The sequence below is a fragment of the Danio rerio genome, chromosome 20 (genome assembly GCF_052040795.2).
Source record: "Danio rerio strain M-AB ecotype USA chromosome 20, GRCz13ab, whole genome shotgun sequence".
NCBI classification, from domain to species: Eukaryota; Metazoa; Chordata; class Actinopteri; order Cypriniformes; family Danionidae; genus Danio; species Danio rerio.
Genome location: NC_141040.1, coordinates 53,758,547 through 53,777,500, shown reverse-complemented (window position 1 = coordinate 53,777,500; position 18,954 = coordinate 53,758,547). Strand labels below are relative to the sequence as shown.

Below are 18,954 nucleotides of genomic sequence, written 5' to 3'. Positions count from 1 at the left end.
TTCTAGATCATCTAGATTGGTTCGTCCCATGTTGCATAACCTCTTTTTGTTTATATATTTGTTTGTCACTCCTGCATTTTCATGTCTCATTATTGTTATTATTAAAGGTTGTTGTGCACCTTTTAAGCAATTCGCAATGAAAACTACCTCCTTAATGCAATTGCACTCAAAAAGTGAGCCATTACTGTTCATTGTACAGTTAATGAGTATGTTTACATGGACATCAGTGATCTAATTATTTACCTTAATCTGAATAAGACAATAATATTATTAAGGTGTTTACATGAGTTGCTTTTTCCCATTTTACATACACTGTAAACCCTACCCTGCTGAAAAAACCCCAGCTTAAACCTGGTTTTAGAGGGGTTTTGGCCACTTACAAGCTGGTTTCCAGCTATTTCCAGCCTGGTCTTAGCTGGTCAGGCTGGAAAATGACCAGCTACAACCAGCTTGGTTTAAGCTGGACATAGTTGGTTTTGGCTGGGCTTCCAGCCTGGCTAGCCTGGTCAAGATGGTTTTAGCTGGTCATCTCCCAGCCTAAGACCAGGCTTGAAATGGCTGGAAACCAGCCTGGAAGTGGCCAAAACCCCTCCAAAACCAGCCTGGTTGACCAGCTAAAACCAGCCAACCAGCCTAGGCTGCTTTAAGCTGTTTTTTTCAGTAGGGTAATGTTGTCCTTACTTAAACAATTAAGTAAAGTTGACTGAACATTACTTAAAATTTAGCGTTTTGGCCCTGTAACCTAAAAATATGAGTTAATTTAACTTATATACAATAACTTATATAAACTTAAGATTTCAAGTATAGTTAGCTCAAAATCGCAATTAATCCTTTGAAAAGTCGTTTTTAATGTAGTCTTGACTGTAAATTTGTACAACCTATTAAGGTCTTTTTTTAAATCAGAAAACAGGTCTTCATGTATAATTATTCCCCATAATGGGAATAAATGGCTACTTATTTTTCTTTTAAACAGTTTTTTTCATATTACACACCCAGACACACACACAGAACTGAACTATTTAAGTAGAATCTACCAAACCGGCAAGTTGAATAAATTTAAAAATGCAAGTTTTAGGAGACTCCCTTACTCAATTAAATTGAGGCAATGAGTTTACTCAATTTCATTCATTCAATTTATTAGGGTTATAACTGTTGTACATAGTTCGATTAACATCATTACGTCAGCATTCGATGCTAGATTCCTCCGGGGTTTCACGCAATAACATTTTGTGTTTGTCATTATAGCATCATATATAATTTTTGGAGGTTTTTAATTTTGCGATGCTGTTAATTTTCTTTCATTATGCACTATGCAAAAATGATTGTTTAGACAAAAAAAAAAAACATTAACGCAACAGTTTGCATCAATATATTCAAGTTACAACAAAATGAAGTTCAGACAACAAACTTTATTATGTTAGCCAAATGGGCTTTTCCTCTACAACTAGCGGCACTTTTACATAGCATAAACTCAATTTTTTAAGTTGAGTACTCAACAAAATCTAGTTGTTTTAACTACTTTTTAAAATTAAAATGTAAAATAAATCCAGTGTTATGAACTTAATTCACACAATTATTCATGCAAGTTTTCAAGTTTAGACCCTCAAATAAATGAAATAGCTGAAATTGTTAATTGTGTGTTTTCAAATTTACTATTAATTTAGTCGCTTGTAACAAACACATTCAACAACAACATTTTTGTTTTCTCTTTAAATTCTTGTGTAATTTTATAAAGCAAGAAAAAAACTTTCTGGAATGGAGGACATGGATTTGGAAATTAAACAAATCCCAGATGTTTCACCTTAAAATGTAAAATGTTCTTTGTGCCAAACAGTCTGCCTAAAACTTGTCCAGACTTGCTTCTTGCTTGTTCAGAGGGGGAGGAGCTTTGAAATCCAGAACTCAATTTTTGTAGAAAAAAAAATAAAATTAACCAAATTTCTTTGGGTTGCCACTAGTTAAATATTGTTTCAAACTAACTGGCAGACATATTTACCCTTAAATTAGCTGCATTTTTAGGTGATGTAATTAGCAATATTTTCCTGTTGTGAAAACTTAATAAAATTATTCAGACAACTTAAAAGTTTTAATCAAATCAGCAATTTAGAATTTTTAAGATACAACAATGCATTAAAGTATGTACTGGTAACAGACCTCTTGAGTTATTTTTTAGAGTGTGTGTGCAAACAGATGACGTCGGATACAAATTTTCAAGCATGAGGCCACCTCTGCCATTTCATTCACTAACATTTCATTCATTCCCCCATGACAAAGTCAAGGCTCTTCATAGTGTTATGTTCTTCCAGAATTCTTAGCATAGTCATCTTTTTCCCGTTTACCAAAAATGTGCTCTCTCTTGCTTGAAGCCATTCTCGTTTATTAGTCATCAAATGCTTGACAACTGCCATGTGTGCGTTTCATCGCAAAATGTAGCGAAAAGTAATACGATAGTTTGGTAATGGTTTGATTGCGAGGTTTACATGTCTGTACTGAACTTCAGTAATGCAACTAAAATAGTAATACTCCATGTCTTATTTTAAGTACTGTTTAGTTTGATTATGACTTAAGTCAAATAAAGCAATCAAAAATCCATGTTTATAATATAAAAAGAGAAGCAGTTCCAACCATCTCATTAGAGAGGTTAGTGATATATACAGTCATTCATTCATTCATTCATTTTCTTTTCGGCTTAGTCCCTTTATTAATCCGGGGTCACCACAGCGGAAGGAACCGACAACTCATCTAGCATGTTTTTACGCAAAGGATGCCCTTTCAGCCGCAACCTATCTCTGGGAAACGATTTATACAGTATGTTCAATAATTTAGTATGGCCCCTAAACGATGTCTTTAAAAAATGTAAATGTCCGTTGATCGAAAAAAGGTTCCCCACTCCTGGTTTATAAGGTAGGCTCTTAATCAGAGTATTGTCTTAATCATATTAAAATCTGAGTATTGTTGTCCATGTAAATGTACTCGATGTCTACACTACCTGACAAAGGTCTTGTTGTCGATCCCAGTTGTAAAAGCAACAACTAATAACTTCTAGTTGATCATTTGAAAATGTGGCAGAAGGTGGATTTTTCAGATGAATCCCAATCATCACAAATACTGCAGAAGACCTACAGGAACCCGATATTCTCTCTGAAATCAGTCAAGTTTGGTGAAGGAAAAAATCATGGTTTGGGGTTGCATTCAGTATGGGTGTGTGCGAAAGATCTGCAGAGTGGATGATCAACATCAACAGCCTGAGGTGTCAAGATATTTGTGCTGCCCATTACATTACAAACCACAGGAGAGGGCAAATTCTTCAGCAGGATAGCGCTCCTTCTCATACTTCAGGATCCACATTAAAGCTCCTGAAAGCAAAGATGGTCAAGGTACTTCAGGATTGGCCAGCCCAGTCATCAGATATAAACATTATTGAGCATGTCTGGGGTAAGATGGAGGAGGCATTGAAGATGAACACAAAGACTCTTGATGAACTCTGGGAGTCCTGCAAGAACGCTTTCTTTGCCATTCCAGATGACTTTATTAATCAGTGATTTGAGTCATTGCAGAGATGTATGGATGCAGTCCTCCAAGCTCATGATGGAGTCAGACACAATATTCATTCTGTTTCCACTGCAGCATGACTTTATATTCTATACTGGACATTATTTCTGTTCAGTGACAAGACTTTTGTCAAAGCAAAGTCAGACCTTACTCTCCTAATTAAATCATTAAAAATCAAGGCATGATCATATTTTATTTAAGGAAAATAAGCGTAATCTAGAGGCCTTTGCCTTTCATATAAGCCACTTCTGATACCAAATCATCAACTAGAAGTCAAGTTATTATTTGTTGTTCCTAAATCTTGGATTTGCGACAAGACTTTTGTCAGGTAGTGTATCTGTGATGAAGCAGTTCAATGTAGCGCGTCTAGCTGTTGACTGCAGTAACTGCATGCCCGTTGTGAGTTATGGCCCAGTGTAATGTTTTCTTGAGATCTTTGTGGAACGTGCTTTACGTGTCTATGCTTGAGTAGTCAATGGCCCTGCGGTCAGACAGCTCAAACAGATGTCATTTTGACCCAAAATGGCCGTCGTCCACGTTTGTTCCATGTTGCCTTGAGTCCTTCCCCAACAATGATCTCCACTGTTGGGATTTCGTCCATAAACCTGTGCGCACTTCTCATAAATACAGATTTTGGAATGGTTTCTTGGAGATAACTTGATTCGCCTTCTCTTTCCACAGTAATGCCTCCGTCAGACTTGAGGTTTAAGATATTAAATGAAAACACAGTGCAAATGACATGGAAGCAACCGCTGTCAAGGGTTGAGGGCTTCAGAGTACAAGTGACGTCAGATACAGGTGGGTGAGAATACACCAGCATGAAAACAGTTGCCTCTAGGTTTACTTCAGAATCAAAGCAGATATTTGATGTCAGAGTTTCCTAATGGCAATTGACAATTTGCCACCCCCCATCCCCCCTATTGCATACCACAGGGGAGGGAGGTGTGAGTGGCTTAATGGATAAATGTCATTATATTGATTTTTCAGCCTGTATGCTTTGTTAATAACTATTAAAAAGGTCTGGCTCCAACTAAGGGTTGCTCGGACCTGCCAGGGTTGAAGGAATACTCCACTTTTTTATTGAAAATAGGCTCATTTTACTACTCCCAAGAGTTAAACAGTTGAGTTTTACCATTTATGAATCCATTCAGTTGGTCTCCGGGTCTGGAGGGAGCATTTTTTAGCTTAGCTTAGCATAGATTATTGAATTGGATTAGACCATTAGCATCTCAATAAAAAAAATGACCAAAGAGATTCAATAATTTCTCTTTTGTAGTTCTATTGAGTACTAAGACCAGTAGAAAAGGAAAAGTTGCTATTTTCTATGCTGATATGGCTAGGAACTACACTAAAGACTACACCCTGCTGAAAAATCCTGCTTAAACCAGTCTAGGCTGGTTGGCGGTTTTTAGCTGGTTGACCAGGCTGGTTTTAGAGGGGTTTTGGCCATTTCCAGGCTGGTTTCCAGTCATTTCCAGCCTGGTCTTAGCTGGTCAGGCTGGAAAATGACCAGCTAAATCCAGCTAAAACCAGCTTGACCAGCCTGGTTTAAGCTGGACATAGCTGGTTTTGGCTAGGCTCCCAGCCTGGCTAAGCTGGTCAAGCTGGTTTTAGCTGGTCATCTCCCAGCCTGACCAGCTAAGACCAGGCTGGAAATGGCTGGAAACCAGCCTGGAAATGGCCAAAACCCCTCTAAAACCAGCCTGGTCAACCAGCTAAAACCAGCCAGCCAGCCTTGGCTGGTTTAAGCTGTTTTTTTCAGCGGGGGATATACAAAGATGGCTCACTAGCATTACTTTGAATGGGGAAAAGGGCAACTCTTAGTATGGCGGCTACATCAACGAATGTCCCACCATCCGGTTGAAATTTCCAATCGCCAAACTTCATAGCCATACAGTTCTGAGCAGGAATCTGAAGATTCACTTGTTTGTGACATCAAGCTTTGACATTTGGCGATCACTACATGCCTGCATTGTTTTTGACAGGAGAAAAAAAAAACTTTACAGCACATCCTATCAGTTATCACGATCTTCCAATGTTATCCTCCATACTTTACCAAAGTTTTGTTCTTCCAGTGTTTGCGAATGCCCAGAAGTTGGCGCAAACTGTAAATTACTTGTTTGAAATGTAAGTAAAGCTTAAACAACAGCAGTAATGGGAAAGATCACTTCTGATTTTGTTGCTGATTTGAAATATGTAATTTAACTGTGAGCTTAGCTGATATACTGCCCTTGGGAGTTGCAAATATGGCCAACGAGTGAACAGACCTTACTTGAAAAGCACTTTGACTATTCCTCTTGTAATGAACAGAGAACTTTGCTGCCGGACCATGGCTGCAGCAAGGGCAATGAGATATTATGCACTGCCTGAAAATAGTTCTGAATCAACCCTCAAAAAGTCTCCATGGTTGCAAGTTGTACTCCCTGTATAAGCAGGTGGTCATGTTGGTTATATTAAAGGAAGTTAAACAACAGCAGTAATGGGAAAGATCACTTCAGATTTTGTTGCTGATTTGAAATATGTAATTAAACCTTGAGTTTAGCTTGCAGTTTTTGAGATTTCAGGATTCCTCTGTTCGTTCAGATAGGAGTTTGGTCTTGGATATACTGCCTTTGGGAGTTGCAAATAGGGCCATCGAGTGAACAGACTTTCCTTAAACAGGGCTTTGACTATTACTCTTATAATAATCAGAGAACTTTGCTGCCGGACCATGGCTGCAGCAAGGGCAATGAGATATTATGCATTGCCTGAAAATAGTTCTGAATCAACCCTCAAAAAGTCTCCATGGTTGCAAGGCGTACTCCCTGTATAAGCAGGTGGTCATGTTGGTTATTTTGGCGGAAGTTAAATAACAACTAATAAGAAAGATCACTTCAGATTTTGTTGCTGATTTGAAATATGTAATTTAACTGTGAGTTTAGCTTGCAGTTTTCGAGATTTCAGGATTCCCCCGTTCATTCAGATAGGAGTTTGGTCTTGTATATTATGCCCTTGGGAGTTGCAAATATGGCCATCGAGTGAACAGACTTTCCTTGAGAAGGACTTTGACTATTACTCTTATAATAATCAGAGAACTTTGGTGCCGGACCATGGCTGCAGCAAGGGCAATGAGATATTGTGCACTGCCTGAAAATAGTTCTGAATCAACCCTCAAAAAGTCTCCATGGTTGCAAGGCGTACTCCCTGTATAAAGAGGTGGTCATGTTGGTTATATTAAAGGAAGTTAAACAACAGCAGTAATGGGAAAGATCACTTCAGATTTTGTTGCTGATTTAAAATATGTAATTAAACTGCGAGTTTAGCTTGCAGTTTTTGAGATTTCAGGATTCCTCTGTTCGTTCAGATAGGAGTTTGGTCTTGGATATACTGCCTTTGGGAGTTGCAAATATGGTCATCGAGTGAACAGACTTTCCTTAAACAGGGCTTTGACTATTACTCTTATAATAATCAGAGAACTTTGCTGCCGGACCATGGCTGCAGCAAGGGCAATGAGATATTATGCACTGCCTGAAAATAGTTCTGAATCAACCCTCAAAAAGTCTCCATGGTTGCAAGGCGTACTCCCTGTATAAGCAGGTGGTCATGTTGGTTATTTTGGCGGAAGTTAAATAACAACTAATAAGAAAGATCACTTCAGATTTTGTTGCTGATTTGAAATATGTAATTTAACTGTGAGTTTAGCTTGCAGTTTTCGAGATTTCAGGATTCCCCCGTTCATTCAGATAGGAGTTTGGTCTTGTATATTATGCCCTTGGGAGTTGCAAATATGGCCAACGAGTGAACAGACTTTCCTTGAGAAGGACTTTGACTATTACTCTTATAATAATCAGAGAACTTTGCTGCCGGACCATGGCTGCAGCAAGGGCAATGAGATATTATGCACTGCCTGAAAATAGTTCTGAATCAACCCTCAAAAAGTCTCCATGGTTGCAAGGCGTACTCCCTGTATAAAGAGGTGGTCATGTTGGTTATATTAAAGGAAGTTAAACAACAGCAGTAATGGGAAAGATCACTTCAGATTTTGTTGCCGATTTGAAATATGTAATTAAACCTTGAGTTTAGCTTGCAGTTTTTGAGATTTCAGGATTCCTCTGTTCGTTCAGATAGGAGTTTGGTCTTGGATATACTGCCTTTGGGAGTTGCAAATAGGGCCATTGAGTGAACAGACTTTCCTTGAGAAGGACTTTGACTATTACTCTTATAATAATCAGAGAACTTTGGTGCCGGACCATGGCTGCAGCAAGGGCAATGAGATATTATGCACTGCCTGAAAATAGTTGTGAATCATCTCTCAAAAATATCTCCATGGTTGCCAGGCATGGTTCCTGTAAAGCAGGTGGTCATGTTTGTTATATTGATGGAAGTTGCTAATTTCAGGCACTGCGTAAAATCATTGCACGGCTCCAGCCATAGTACGGCAGCAAAGTTTCTTGATTATTACATCAGAATGAGAGTATAGTTCCTAGTCAACTTTTCATTTTCCATTGGCTTTAGTACATGATAGAGCTACAGAAGAGTCAAGCTTTAAGTAGAAAAATAAACTAAAGTTTTTGGTCATTATTTATTAAGATGCTAACAGTCTAATTTGATTCAATAATCTATGCTAAGCTAAGCTAAAAGTGCTTCCACTAGAGCCGGAGATTGTCTAAATTCCTCAAAAATTGTAATACTCTACTCTTCAACTCTTGGGTTTTTGTAAAAATAGGCTGTTTCCAAAAACAGTAGTGTTCCTTTAGCCTCAGGCTGCTTGGTGGGGAACCATCCCTGTTGTAGATGTGCTTTTGCTTGCGATAAGAAAGCATCTGGTAAACGACAAGTAACCTTTAAACTCACCGCCACAGGCAACTCTTGGGAAATGCGTTCTGGCGTGCCCTTTTAGAAATGATTTAAACCTGGACTGTTACTCATCACTTGTCTTGGGAAGTCATTAATGATTCCCTAATCCAGCTTTTGTGTGTCTAGACTAGATTTATCTACTTATAAATAAAGATGTTATCTTGACGTTGAATGTATATCAAGATGTGGCGTTTTAACCTTGTACAGTACATTGCAAATGTTCCCTTGTCTCTGCAGAAGAGCCTGTTAAAGAATTTACACTTTCTCCCACCTCAACCAAAACCTCTATCAGAGATCTGACCCCCGATGTGGATTATGTTGTTACGATAACGTCATATTTGGGATCAGAAGAGAGTATACCGATCTCTGGTCAAATTACAAGTAAGTGGAAATCTATCGTATTGCCTGAGTATGCCGTTAATGCATGGATACCGCAGTCATAGTTAATTTCATTTGTAAAATAATACTTAATACATTGTTTTGTTGTTATTATTTACTTTTTCTGAAGTAGTTCGAAGTAGAATTGGCCATTTGTGATTGTAATTTCTATTAAAGAGTAACTGTAGTTCACCCAAAAGCGAAAATTACCTTATCATTTACTGTCCTTCATGTGGTTTCAAACCTTTAAAAGTTTCTTTAATTCCTTGGTGAACTATTCCTTTAAATATTCACAAACTACTAAAGAAGGGATGGAAATTCATTTAGTAGGAGAAATGTCTTTACATGAATCTTCATTGACTTTTGTATGTGTTTTTTTATGTCCGCTTTAAGTCCAATCGAGCGGTTTTGAAGGAGGGACCAGGAAACCTCAGGTCTCAGATGCAGTCAGTAAGTACACACACCTCCAGGCTCTTTCCATTGCTCTGTTTTATTGAGAGTTTCCACACCAGTCAATAGGCAAATGTGCCCATGCCTGTCTTTCTTTTCCAAATATATGATTGCTGATAACAATTTAGCTTGTTTAGTCAGCATTAAGTTTTCCAGACATGAGAAATTGAGCCAACGTTTCCAGCGTGGCTTTTCGGCGAGAGTTTGTAAGTGGTCCCTTTGCGCCTGATTTTAAAACAAACCCCCCAAACTTTGTGCAATGCAGAAAGTGGAAAAGCTTTACAACTCTTCTCTTTACAAGAGCGTTGCGGCCTTGTCCTCCAGATGAAGGTGAACAGCTTTACTTTCCTACATTAAGCAGAAGTGAAAAATCCAAACCCTCCAACCCCAAATACCAAAATGGTTAGTTAGCATGTCCTGTGCAGACAACCCGCTAACAAAACCCATTCACAGTGCTGGCACAAGTGGAAAATAAGCGAATCTAATTACAGCAATAAAGAAAGGCATGTCAGCAACTTCTTGTCCTGTCCCGTCTACCGTAAGGGTTTGCCAATATCTCACCAAAGACATTGCAGACTCAATCTGCTCAACGGCAGCAAATTCCTTAAATCGTTTTTCGACTGCAAGATTAAAAGTGTATGGAGGATTAGGATTAATGGAGTTCAATAGAGAGGGAGTGACTTGTCATGACTTGCCTAATAAGATTCCTTATATAGAGACGCAACTCATGAATCAATAGAGAATGAGTTGTGAACGATGTGTGTTGTGTAATAGATAAATGTTAAGCTATTATGCAAGGGTGATCCCCTTCATTTTTTTTTTTTGCTTCATAATTTGACAAACAGTCAAGCATACGTGTACAGTGCATTCGGAAAGTATTCACAGGGCTTGAGTTTTTCCACATTTTTAATGTTAGTCTTATTCCAAAATGGATTAAATTAATTTATTTCATCAACATTCAACACACAATGCCCCATAATGACAATGTGAAAAAATAGTTTTTTGAATTTTTTGGAAATTTATAAAAAAAAAAAAAAAAAAGCTGAAAATCACATGTACATACATTAAGTATTCTCAGCCTTTGCCGTGAAGCTCTAAATTGACCTAAGGTACATTCTGTTTCCACTGATCATTCTTGAGATGTTTCAGCAGCTTAATTGGAGTGCACCTGTGCTCAATTCAGTTGATTGGACATGATTTGAAAAGGCATACACCTGTCTATATAAGGTTCCAGGGTTGACAGTGCATGTCAAAGCACAAACCAATCATGAAGACAAAGGAATTGTCTGTAGTACCCCGAGACAATCGTCTTGAGGTGCAAGGCTGGGGAAGGTTACAGAAACAATTCTGCTGCTCTGAAAGTTCCAATGAGCACAGTGGCCTCCATCATCCATAAGTGGAAGATGTTTGGAACCACCAGGACTCTTCCTAGAGCTGGCCGGCCATCTAAGCTGAGTGATCGGGCGAGATGGACCTTAGTCAGGGAGGTGATGAGTAACCTGATGGTCACACTGTCTGAGCTCCAGCGTTCTTCTGTGGAGAGAGGAGAACCTTACAGAAGGACAACCTTCTGTGCAGCAATCCACTATTTAGGCCTGTATGGTAGAGTGGCCAGACGGAAGCCACTCCCCGCCTGGAATTTGCCAAAAGGCCTCTGAAGGACTCTCAGACCATAAGAAACTAAATTCTCTGGTCTGATGAGACTAAAATTGAACTCTTTGTAATGAATGTCAGGCGTTATGTTTGGAGAAAACCAGGCACCGCTCATCACCAGGCCAATACCATCCCTACAGTGAAGCATGGTGGTGGCAGCATCATGCTGTGGGGATGTGTTTCAGCAGCAGGAACTGGAAGACTAGTTAGGAAAGAGGGAAAGATGAATGCAGCAATGTACAGAGACATCCTGAATGTAAACCTGCTTCAGAGTGCTCTTGACCTCAGACTGGGGTGACTGTTCATCTTTCAGCAGGACAATGACCCAAAGCACACCGCCAAATTATCAATGAAGGGGCTTCACAAACGCTCGGTAAATGTTCTGGAGTGGGTTAGCCAGAGCCCAGACCTCAATTCTATAGAACATCTCTGGAGAGATCTGAAAATGGCTGTACACAGTCATTTCCCATCCAACCTGATAGAGCTTGAGAGGTACTGCAAAGAGGAATGGGCAAAAATTCCCAAAGACAGGTGTGCCAAGCTTGTGGCATCATATTCAATAAGACTTGAGGCTGTAATTACTGCCTAAAGGCTGATTTATACTTCTGCGTCAAACGCCGGCGTATGCTACGGCGCTGACGCATAGCCCTTTGCCGTGGCCATCGGCGTCACTGACGTGCACCTCTCAAAAAATGTAACTACATGTCGCATTGACGCGTAGCGGAAGCTCTGTGATTGGTCGGCTTGGTAGCGCTGACGAGTCTGGGCGGGACCGAGAGCCGCGCGAATGGCGCGAGCGATTGTTTACAAGTGTGGAGTCCCGTGAAGGAGCTACGGATGAAAAGTTTTGTTTTGTGTTTACCTCATAGTTAAAGTTGTTGCATGTCCGCCAGTTCCTGCATCAAAATGAGCGAGTTTGAGCCACTTGTACATCCCGAAAGTGTTTAGGGAACGCAAAAAAGCAGCGAAGAAACTCGACACAGAGGAAGATTCACACTTCACTGCCAACAAGCGTTTCGGAAGTGTTAATGCAGACCAACAGAGACAGCACGCAGAAGTATAAATGCACAGCTATGCGCGTTGCATGCGCCGTGGGTTACGCCGGTCACTTGACGCAGAAGTATAAATCAGGCTTAAGGTGCATTAACAAAGCTATTTGTCCAACATAAAAAAATCTAACAAAATCAAATGCATGGTATATTTCTTGAATTTAAAATCCACTTAGACATTGAGTTTTTTGTCAAATGTGTTTATATTTGAGTGGTTTATGTATTTTCAAATGTGTCCAGGGCAGAGCTTTTGACTCATTGACCTCTCATTATGTCTCCCTAGAATGCTCAATAGGTGCCATTGCTGACCTTGTCTTCCTGGTGGACGGCTCTTGGAGTGTCGGACGAGAAAACTTCAAATTCATTCGCAACTTCATCGCAGCCCTGGCTGGCGCGTTTGACTTGGGAGAGGACAAGACTCGAGTGGGTGTTGTTCAGTACAGCACCGACACCAGAACTGAGTTTAACCTTAACCAGCACTTCAGACGGGTCGATCTACTCAGAGCCATTAACAATCTGCCATACAAGGGTGGAAACACCATGACAGGTACCACATTAACACTTATGCATTCAAACTGAGACCTACGCATAATAATATAAGGGTTCCCAAGGGTCATGCACAATATCACGGAATATTAAAAGGATTTTGAGACACTGAAAGTCAGAAAAATGTTTATTCGTCCAAGTTATGGTATACCAGGTTACAAGTTTTAGTTTCCCTTTATCAAAATGTAATTTGTCCATGGCATTTTTAGGACGTTATTTCATGCCTCTTGTTATGGTTAGGTTATTTTCCAGCTCCATATTTTTCTCTGTCATGCTCATCAACTGGCAAACTGTTAGTCCAAACCAAAACTTACTTTCTCTTGTGTTGTTTCAATCAAAAGAGACTTTCATTCATGTTCAGAACACAATTTAAGATTTTAGATGACATCTGAGAGCTCTCTCATCCTCCAAAGACAACACATGACGTCAGATTGATGTTGTAACCCATAGGTCTCAAACTCGATTCAATGGAGGGCCGCAGCTCTGCACAGTTTTGCTCTAACCATAATCAAACACAGATGATCTAAATAACCAAGGTGTTCAAGATTATTATAGACTATTAACCAGGTGTGAGTTGGAGGTGGTTGGAGATAAACTATGCAGAGCTGTGGCCCTTGAGTTTGAGACCACTGTTGTACCCCAACATTGTGGGGACGTTGCAGTTTGTTTGGAAATGAAAATCGTGTTGACACCAGAACCTAACGTTAGTTTGATGTCAATGTCTGACCTAAAATCAACCAAATATCAACATCTAAAATTTTTACATCTTGACGTTGTGTGGACTTTACCACTATGACGTCTACCAGATGTTGGATTTTGGTTGCCAAACCTGATGAATAAATGTCAGTATGTGACGCCAATATGACGTTGGTTTAAGATGTTGCCTCAATGTGGGATCTAAAATCAACCCAATGTCAACATCATTTAGCGTCATTATTGGACATCAAAATGACATTGGACGCTGACTAGACATTGAATTTGGGTCACCTGACATCAAAACCTAAATCTAACTTGATATTAACATCTTATGACATTGTGTGTCTGCTGGAATGATTCAGAGATGTTCAAATACCAGGAAAATACCAAAAAACTTTCTCAAAACAGACCATATCCCTTTACTGGAATATTATCAATCCTTATACTTATTATTCTTATTATACAATCCTTATTATCAATGATAAATTCTTTTGTGAACACATAAAACAAAAATATAGGGCTCTATTTAAACGATCTAGGCGCAAAGCATTAAGGGCATGTCCTAATCCACTTTTGCTATTTTAAAGACTGAAAAATACGCTCTGCGCTGCGATGCATGGTCTAACAGGGTTAAGCTTATTCTCTTAATAAGTTATAGGTGTGCTTTGAGATTAAGCCAATTAGAGTCTCATCTTCCATTCCCTTTAAGAGTCAGTTGTGTGGCGCCATGGCGCATTCGCTATTTACATGGCGGACTGTAAGTGGAAAAACTGAACACTTTACTAGAGAGAAAACAGTTAAACAGACTATCTGCAGCGAGAGGATAAAGAATGAGCCTTCTCCAATCTGCCTTTACTTTCACTTTCTCTTTCGTGGATAAGAAATGTTGTATGCAGACATCCATTAGCCTATACATAATTGATTTTGTTTTTAAGCGCAAAGATTTGTTTCACAACTATTTCTAAAGTCAGTTCTAATTTCCAACAAACAAATAAATAAACAATAGTAACAAAGTGTGGTCAAATAACTGAGTTATATCCAAAGACGCATCCTGTTCTTATGCCCTATATGTTCAAAACCTGACTTGTGGACAAATCTAAGCTTGTTTTTAATAAAACTAATATAAATTTGCATATAATTAATACTACTTTTAATAATAATAACATTATTCAAAAGCAGATTGTCATGACTAAACTGAAAAAAGCCCCCCCGAGATGAAGAAGGCATGGAGGCAGTGGTGTTTATATTTAATGTAGAAAATAATAATTTTTGTAATATTTTAATCCTGTAATTCTTTTTCATTCATTCATTCATTCATTCATTCATTTTCTTGTCGGCTTAGTCCCTTTATTAGTCTGGGGTCGTCACAGCGGAATGAACCAATTTATTGAGCACATTTTTATGCAGCGGATGCCCTTCCAGCTGCAACCCATCTCTGGGAAACATCCACACACTCATTCATTCACGCACTCATACTCTACGGACAATTTAGCCTACCCAATTCACCTGTACCGCATGTCTTTGGACTGTGGGGGAAACCGGAGCACCCGGATGAAACCCACGCGAACGCAGGTAGAACATGCAAACTCCACACAAAAACGCCAACTGAGCTGAGCTGAGGTTCGAACCAGCGACCTTCTTGCTGTGAGGCGACAGCAGTACCTACTGCGCCACTGCGTTGCCCAATTCTTTTTCATTTGTAAAGATATTTGTGTTTTGCTGTACATCCTGTGTGTATTAAGTAAAGTGTAAGTGAGGCGCACAACTAATGCGCTTTGCGCTAGACTTTAGATCTGCTTTCCGCTGGTCTATTGCGCAGTCTTTTTAGTTCCTCAAAATAGCAATGTGGCAACAATGCGCCTTAACACACCTCTTTTCTAGTCCAGAACACCCATGAGTCCACAAAGCGGTGAAAATGGATTTGCTATTTAAACAATGTGGCGGAAACCAGAAAAAGTAAGGTTGCGTTGGTCTGAAAGTAGCAATACGACAGGGCAAACACGTCTTGCGCCTATTGTGCCGGGTGTATGATAGGACCCATTTACTTTATTCAATAGATCCTTCTCACCAGTGCCAGTATATGGTCTGCAATCACTATATATATATATATATATATATATATATATATATATATATATATATATATATATATATATACATATATATATACATATACATACACACACACACACACACACACTAACACACTACCGGTCAAAAGTTTGGTGTCAGGTTTTCTTTCATGTTTTTTTTTTATAAGAAAATTATTCTGTTCATCAAGGTGACATTTATTAGATGTAAAGAAAATGTTATATTGTTAAATATTTATAACCTCCCCCTCCCCCCCCCCAAAAAAAAACAGCTTTTATATTGTGTGTAGTTTCAAATGAAACTATTACTCGTCATTATTGCTTTTATTAATAATAATAATAATAATAATAATAATAATAATAATAATAATAATTAATAATAATAATTAATAATAATAATTAATAATAGAGGGATTTCTGAAGGATTATGTTACTCTAAAGACTGGATTAATGAAGCTGAAAATTCATCTTTAAAATCATTGGAATAAATGATAATATTTAAATGATAACCTACTTTTGAACTGTTATTTTATAGTGCAATAACATTTCACAATTTTACAATTTGTACTGTATTTTTGATGAAATAAATGCTGCCTTTGTGAGCAGGAGAGGCTTATTTTAAAACATTTATTTATATTTAAATCTGTGGCAAGCAGGTCATGAAAATTTTGTTTTGAAATTCAAAGAAAAGTCAGGTATTTTGATATTTTGAATAGAGTGGAAATCCTGTATTACTCCTTAACAACATAGTAATCATGTGCATTTCAATTCATCTTTTGTACAGGTGAAGCCCTGGATTACCTGCTGAAAAACATGTTCACAGAGGCCGCCGGTGCCCGTAAGGGATTCCCCAGAGTAGCTGTTGTTATCACAGACGGGAAATCTCAGGACCCCGTGGAGGGTTACGCCAAGAAGTTAAAGAACGCTGGAGTGGAAATCTTCACATTGGGTATGTGGTCGTTCATCATTGCTTATCCTGCTTTCTCACAGAACTGGGAAGCTTACTAAGAAATCCATCTGCCCCGAAGAAATCCTTGAAAGGAATCTCATGCTCTTATTTATTATTTTCATTCAGGGATCAAAGAAGCAGATGAGGAAGAGTTAAAGCAAATGTCTTCAACGCCCTACAGAACGCACGTGTACACGGTGCCAAACTTCGACATGATCAAAGCTGTGGAGAAATCGTTCATCGCGCAGGTGTGCAGCAGTGTGGACGACCAGCTCAACTCGCTGGCTAGCGGAGAGGAAGGTAAACAAACAATAACAAGTGTAAACCTGCCGCAGCGGGTTTACTAAACACAACCCCACGCATTAAACATGGCTCCTTTTTCTGTTTATTTTGCAGTCGTTGAACCAGCGTCAAACTTGCAAGTCACAGAGGTCGCGTCCAAGTCAATGCGGGTGACTTGGGATGCGTCTATTGGGGAAGTGACTGGATACAAGGTGCAGATGGTTCCCATGTTGGCCGGCAGCAAGCGCCAGGAGCTGTATGTTGGGCCGACTCAGACCTCCGTGAATGTGAGGGATTTGTCTCCTGATACAGAGTATGAGATTAGCTTGTTTGCACTTAAAGGTCTGACGCCCAGCGAGGCAGTTATGGCAATGGAGAAAACTCAACCCTTGAAGGTATCATTAGGTAAGAAAGAGTCTACCATGTTGATCTTATAATGACTGGATTGCTCATTGCGTTATAAACTGCTGAGATGCTATGAAGGTATTTGATCCGCCATCTTACTATTCCCTACTGATAGAGGGCTACAACGTCTGCACTACAGGGATCAGTCAAAAATGGCTTGCGGTACAGCATGAAAACAAGACAAAATGTTCCCTAAAGTGTATGGCAGGTTCACTTTAAGCTTATTTATTTACCATAACCACACAATAACTTACCTAATTAACCTAGTTAAGCCTTTAAATTGCATTTTAAGCTGAATTTGAGTGTCTTGAAAAGTATCTAGTAAAATTTGATGTTCTGTCATCATGTCAAAGATTAAAAGAAGTCGTCGGTTAGGAATTAGTTATTAAAACTATTATGTTTAGAAATGTTTTGAAAAAGAAAAGTACCCCTATATACATTTCTAAAGATTGCGAATTATGTAGCCAGAGGAATGGATGGCTGCATTTTGCCTTTAAAACAAACACTACGGGCGGTATGACGCAGTTTCTTTTTGCGCTTACCAGCTGACCGACAGACCGACAGACCGCCATTTGGGAAAAGAACGATGTAATGACGAGTGTTTCCCAAAACCTGTAGTTTCTCTGTTGCAGATCCATCATTTGAACCACGTCAGTTATAACCAGGGCCAGACGGAATCTGCGGACATTTTTTGCTATTTCTGCTGAGAATTTTGGTAAAAATCTACTAATTTCTACAGGAATTGTTTTGGGAGTATCCAGCAGAGTATCATAACTTAAACCTCAATATATTAAATAAAAAGTGATGAATTACTGAATAAAAACTGAATAAATTCAGATTTACACATTTACTCAAGCAAATAAACAGAATTAATAATGAGCTAAAAATCTGCAGAAATATGCGGAATTTGGCGTGCGCAGATTCCGTGTGGGCCTAGTTATAACGTAAAACGCCCATAATGATGCTCTAAATGGGGTAGTTACATCTTCTTTTGAGAAAATCCCCATTTTTTATGCAAATTATATTGTTTTACATGCACACACATTTAAAAAAAATTGTTTTGGTATAAACATGAACTCAGTTTCTATATTACTTATGTTTCCTTTACAAATATTATTGAGAATATTCCATATTCTATTCTAAAACATAAAACCACTTAGCTAGCACTCTAATCTTATATATAAATCGTTAGGCTAATGGTTGTAATTTACAGTAGGCCATTTAAAAAGAAAAGAAAAAATCCTACTTATTTATAATAATAATAATAATAATAAACATAATAATAATTATTATTATTATTTATAATTTATTATTATTAGTTGGATATTGTTTTTTTTGTCTACTTTTTTACAATTTGACACATTCAAACCATTGCAGAAAATCTCTAACCAACAGGCCCATGTCATGTCAGCCTACATTACAGATTCATTTCTTAATAAATAACCTACCACTAATGTATGCTATATTTCTGTTTTCACAAAGTAACGTAATTTACGTCTCTTTGACGTAATGTAAATGGAGCCATAATTTAAATTCCACATTTAAATAATAGGTCATCTATAGCTTTCGTCATGAGCCACTGCTGCATTCAAAATGGTGTAAATGTTTTCAAAGTGCACTGCAAAGGGAACACAATTGTCATTATGAAGATCGCTAAAACTGAACTGTGAAAATACTTTAAAAGCAAAAAAAAATTTACTTAAAATAAATGATTTTAATGTTTGTTTTTCAATCAATCGAAGTTTAAACATTAGAATATTCTAAATGAATAGGGCATTGGGGGGGTAACTGGGAATAGAACACAACCAGGAGCTATGTTTCTAACTACAGCTCTAGAGGTGTAGTTGAAAACGTACAAGTTTGTGATGCAGTTTGCGAATGTTCGTTGGAACGATGTATTTGGGAAATGCCAAATCAATAAACTTGTTTGTAATGACTGAACTTGCGACGTTAGTTGGCTACCTATGGTTTTAGGAAACGCATCCCAGGATAGCAAAAAATGGATAATCTTAACTTCCATTTTATAGCAACTTTTAATAATATAATACAACATTTAATAATATACTCC

At 38.4% G+C, this 18,954-nt stretch overlaps 1 protein-coding gene across 14 annotated transcripts in view; it reads left to right on the top strand.

The window, feature by feature from the left end:
- The window catches only part of col12a1b (collagen, type XII, alpha 1b), a 243,441-nt gene that overhangs the window by 7,529 nt on the left and 216,958 nt on the right, over positions 1-18,954 (top strand). For 8 of the 14 annotated variants that reach the window (XM_087298603.1, XM_087298607.1, XM_087298602.1 and 5 more), the window contains exons 3-9: positions 4,234-4,350; positions 8,626-8,769; positions 9,160-9,216; positions 12,202-12,465; positions 16,035-16,199; positions 16,326-16,499; positions 16,596-16,886. The exons of the other annotated variants lie outside the window; for them this stretch is intronic. In XM_087298603.1, coding sequence (XP_087154729.1) covers positions 4,234-4,350; positions 8,626-8,769; positions 9,160-9,216; positions 12,202-12,465; positions 16,035-16,199; positions 16,326-16,499; positions 16,596-16,886 — 1,212 coding nt within the window. The remainder of the gene's footprint in view (positions 1-4,233; positions 4,351-8,625; positions 8,770-9,159; positions 9,217-12,201; positions 12,466-16,034; positions 16,200-16,325; positions 16,500-16,595; positions 16,887-18,954) is intronic. 14 annotated transcript variants of the gene reach the window in all.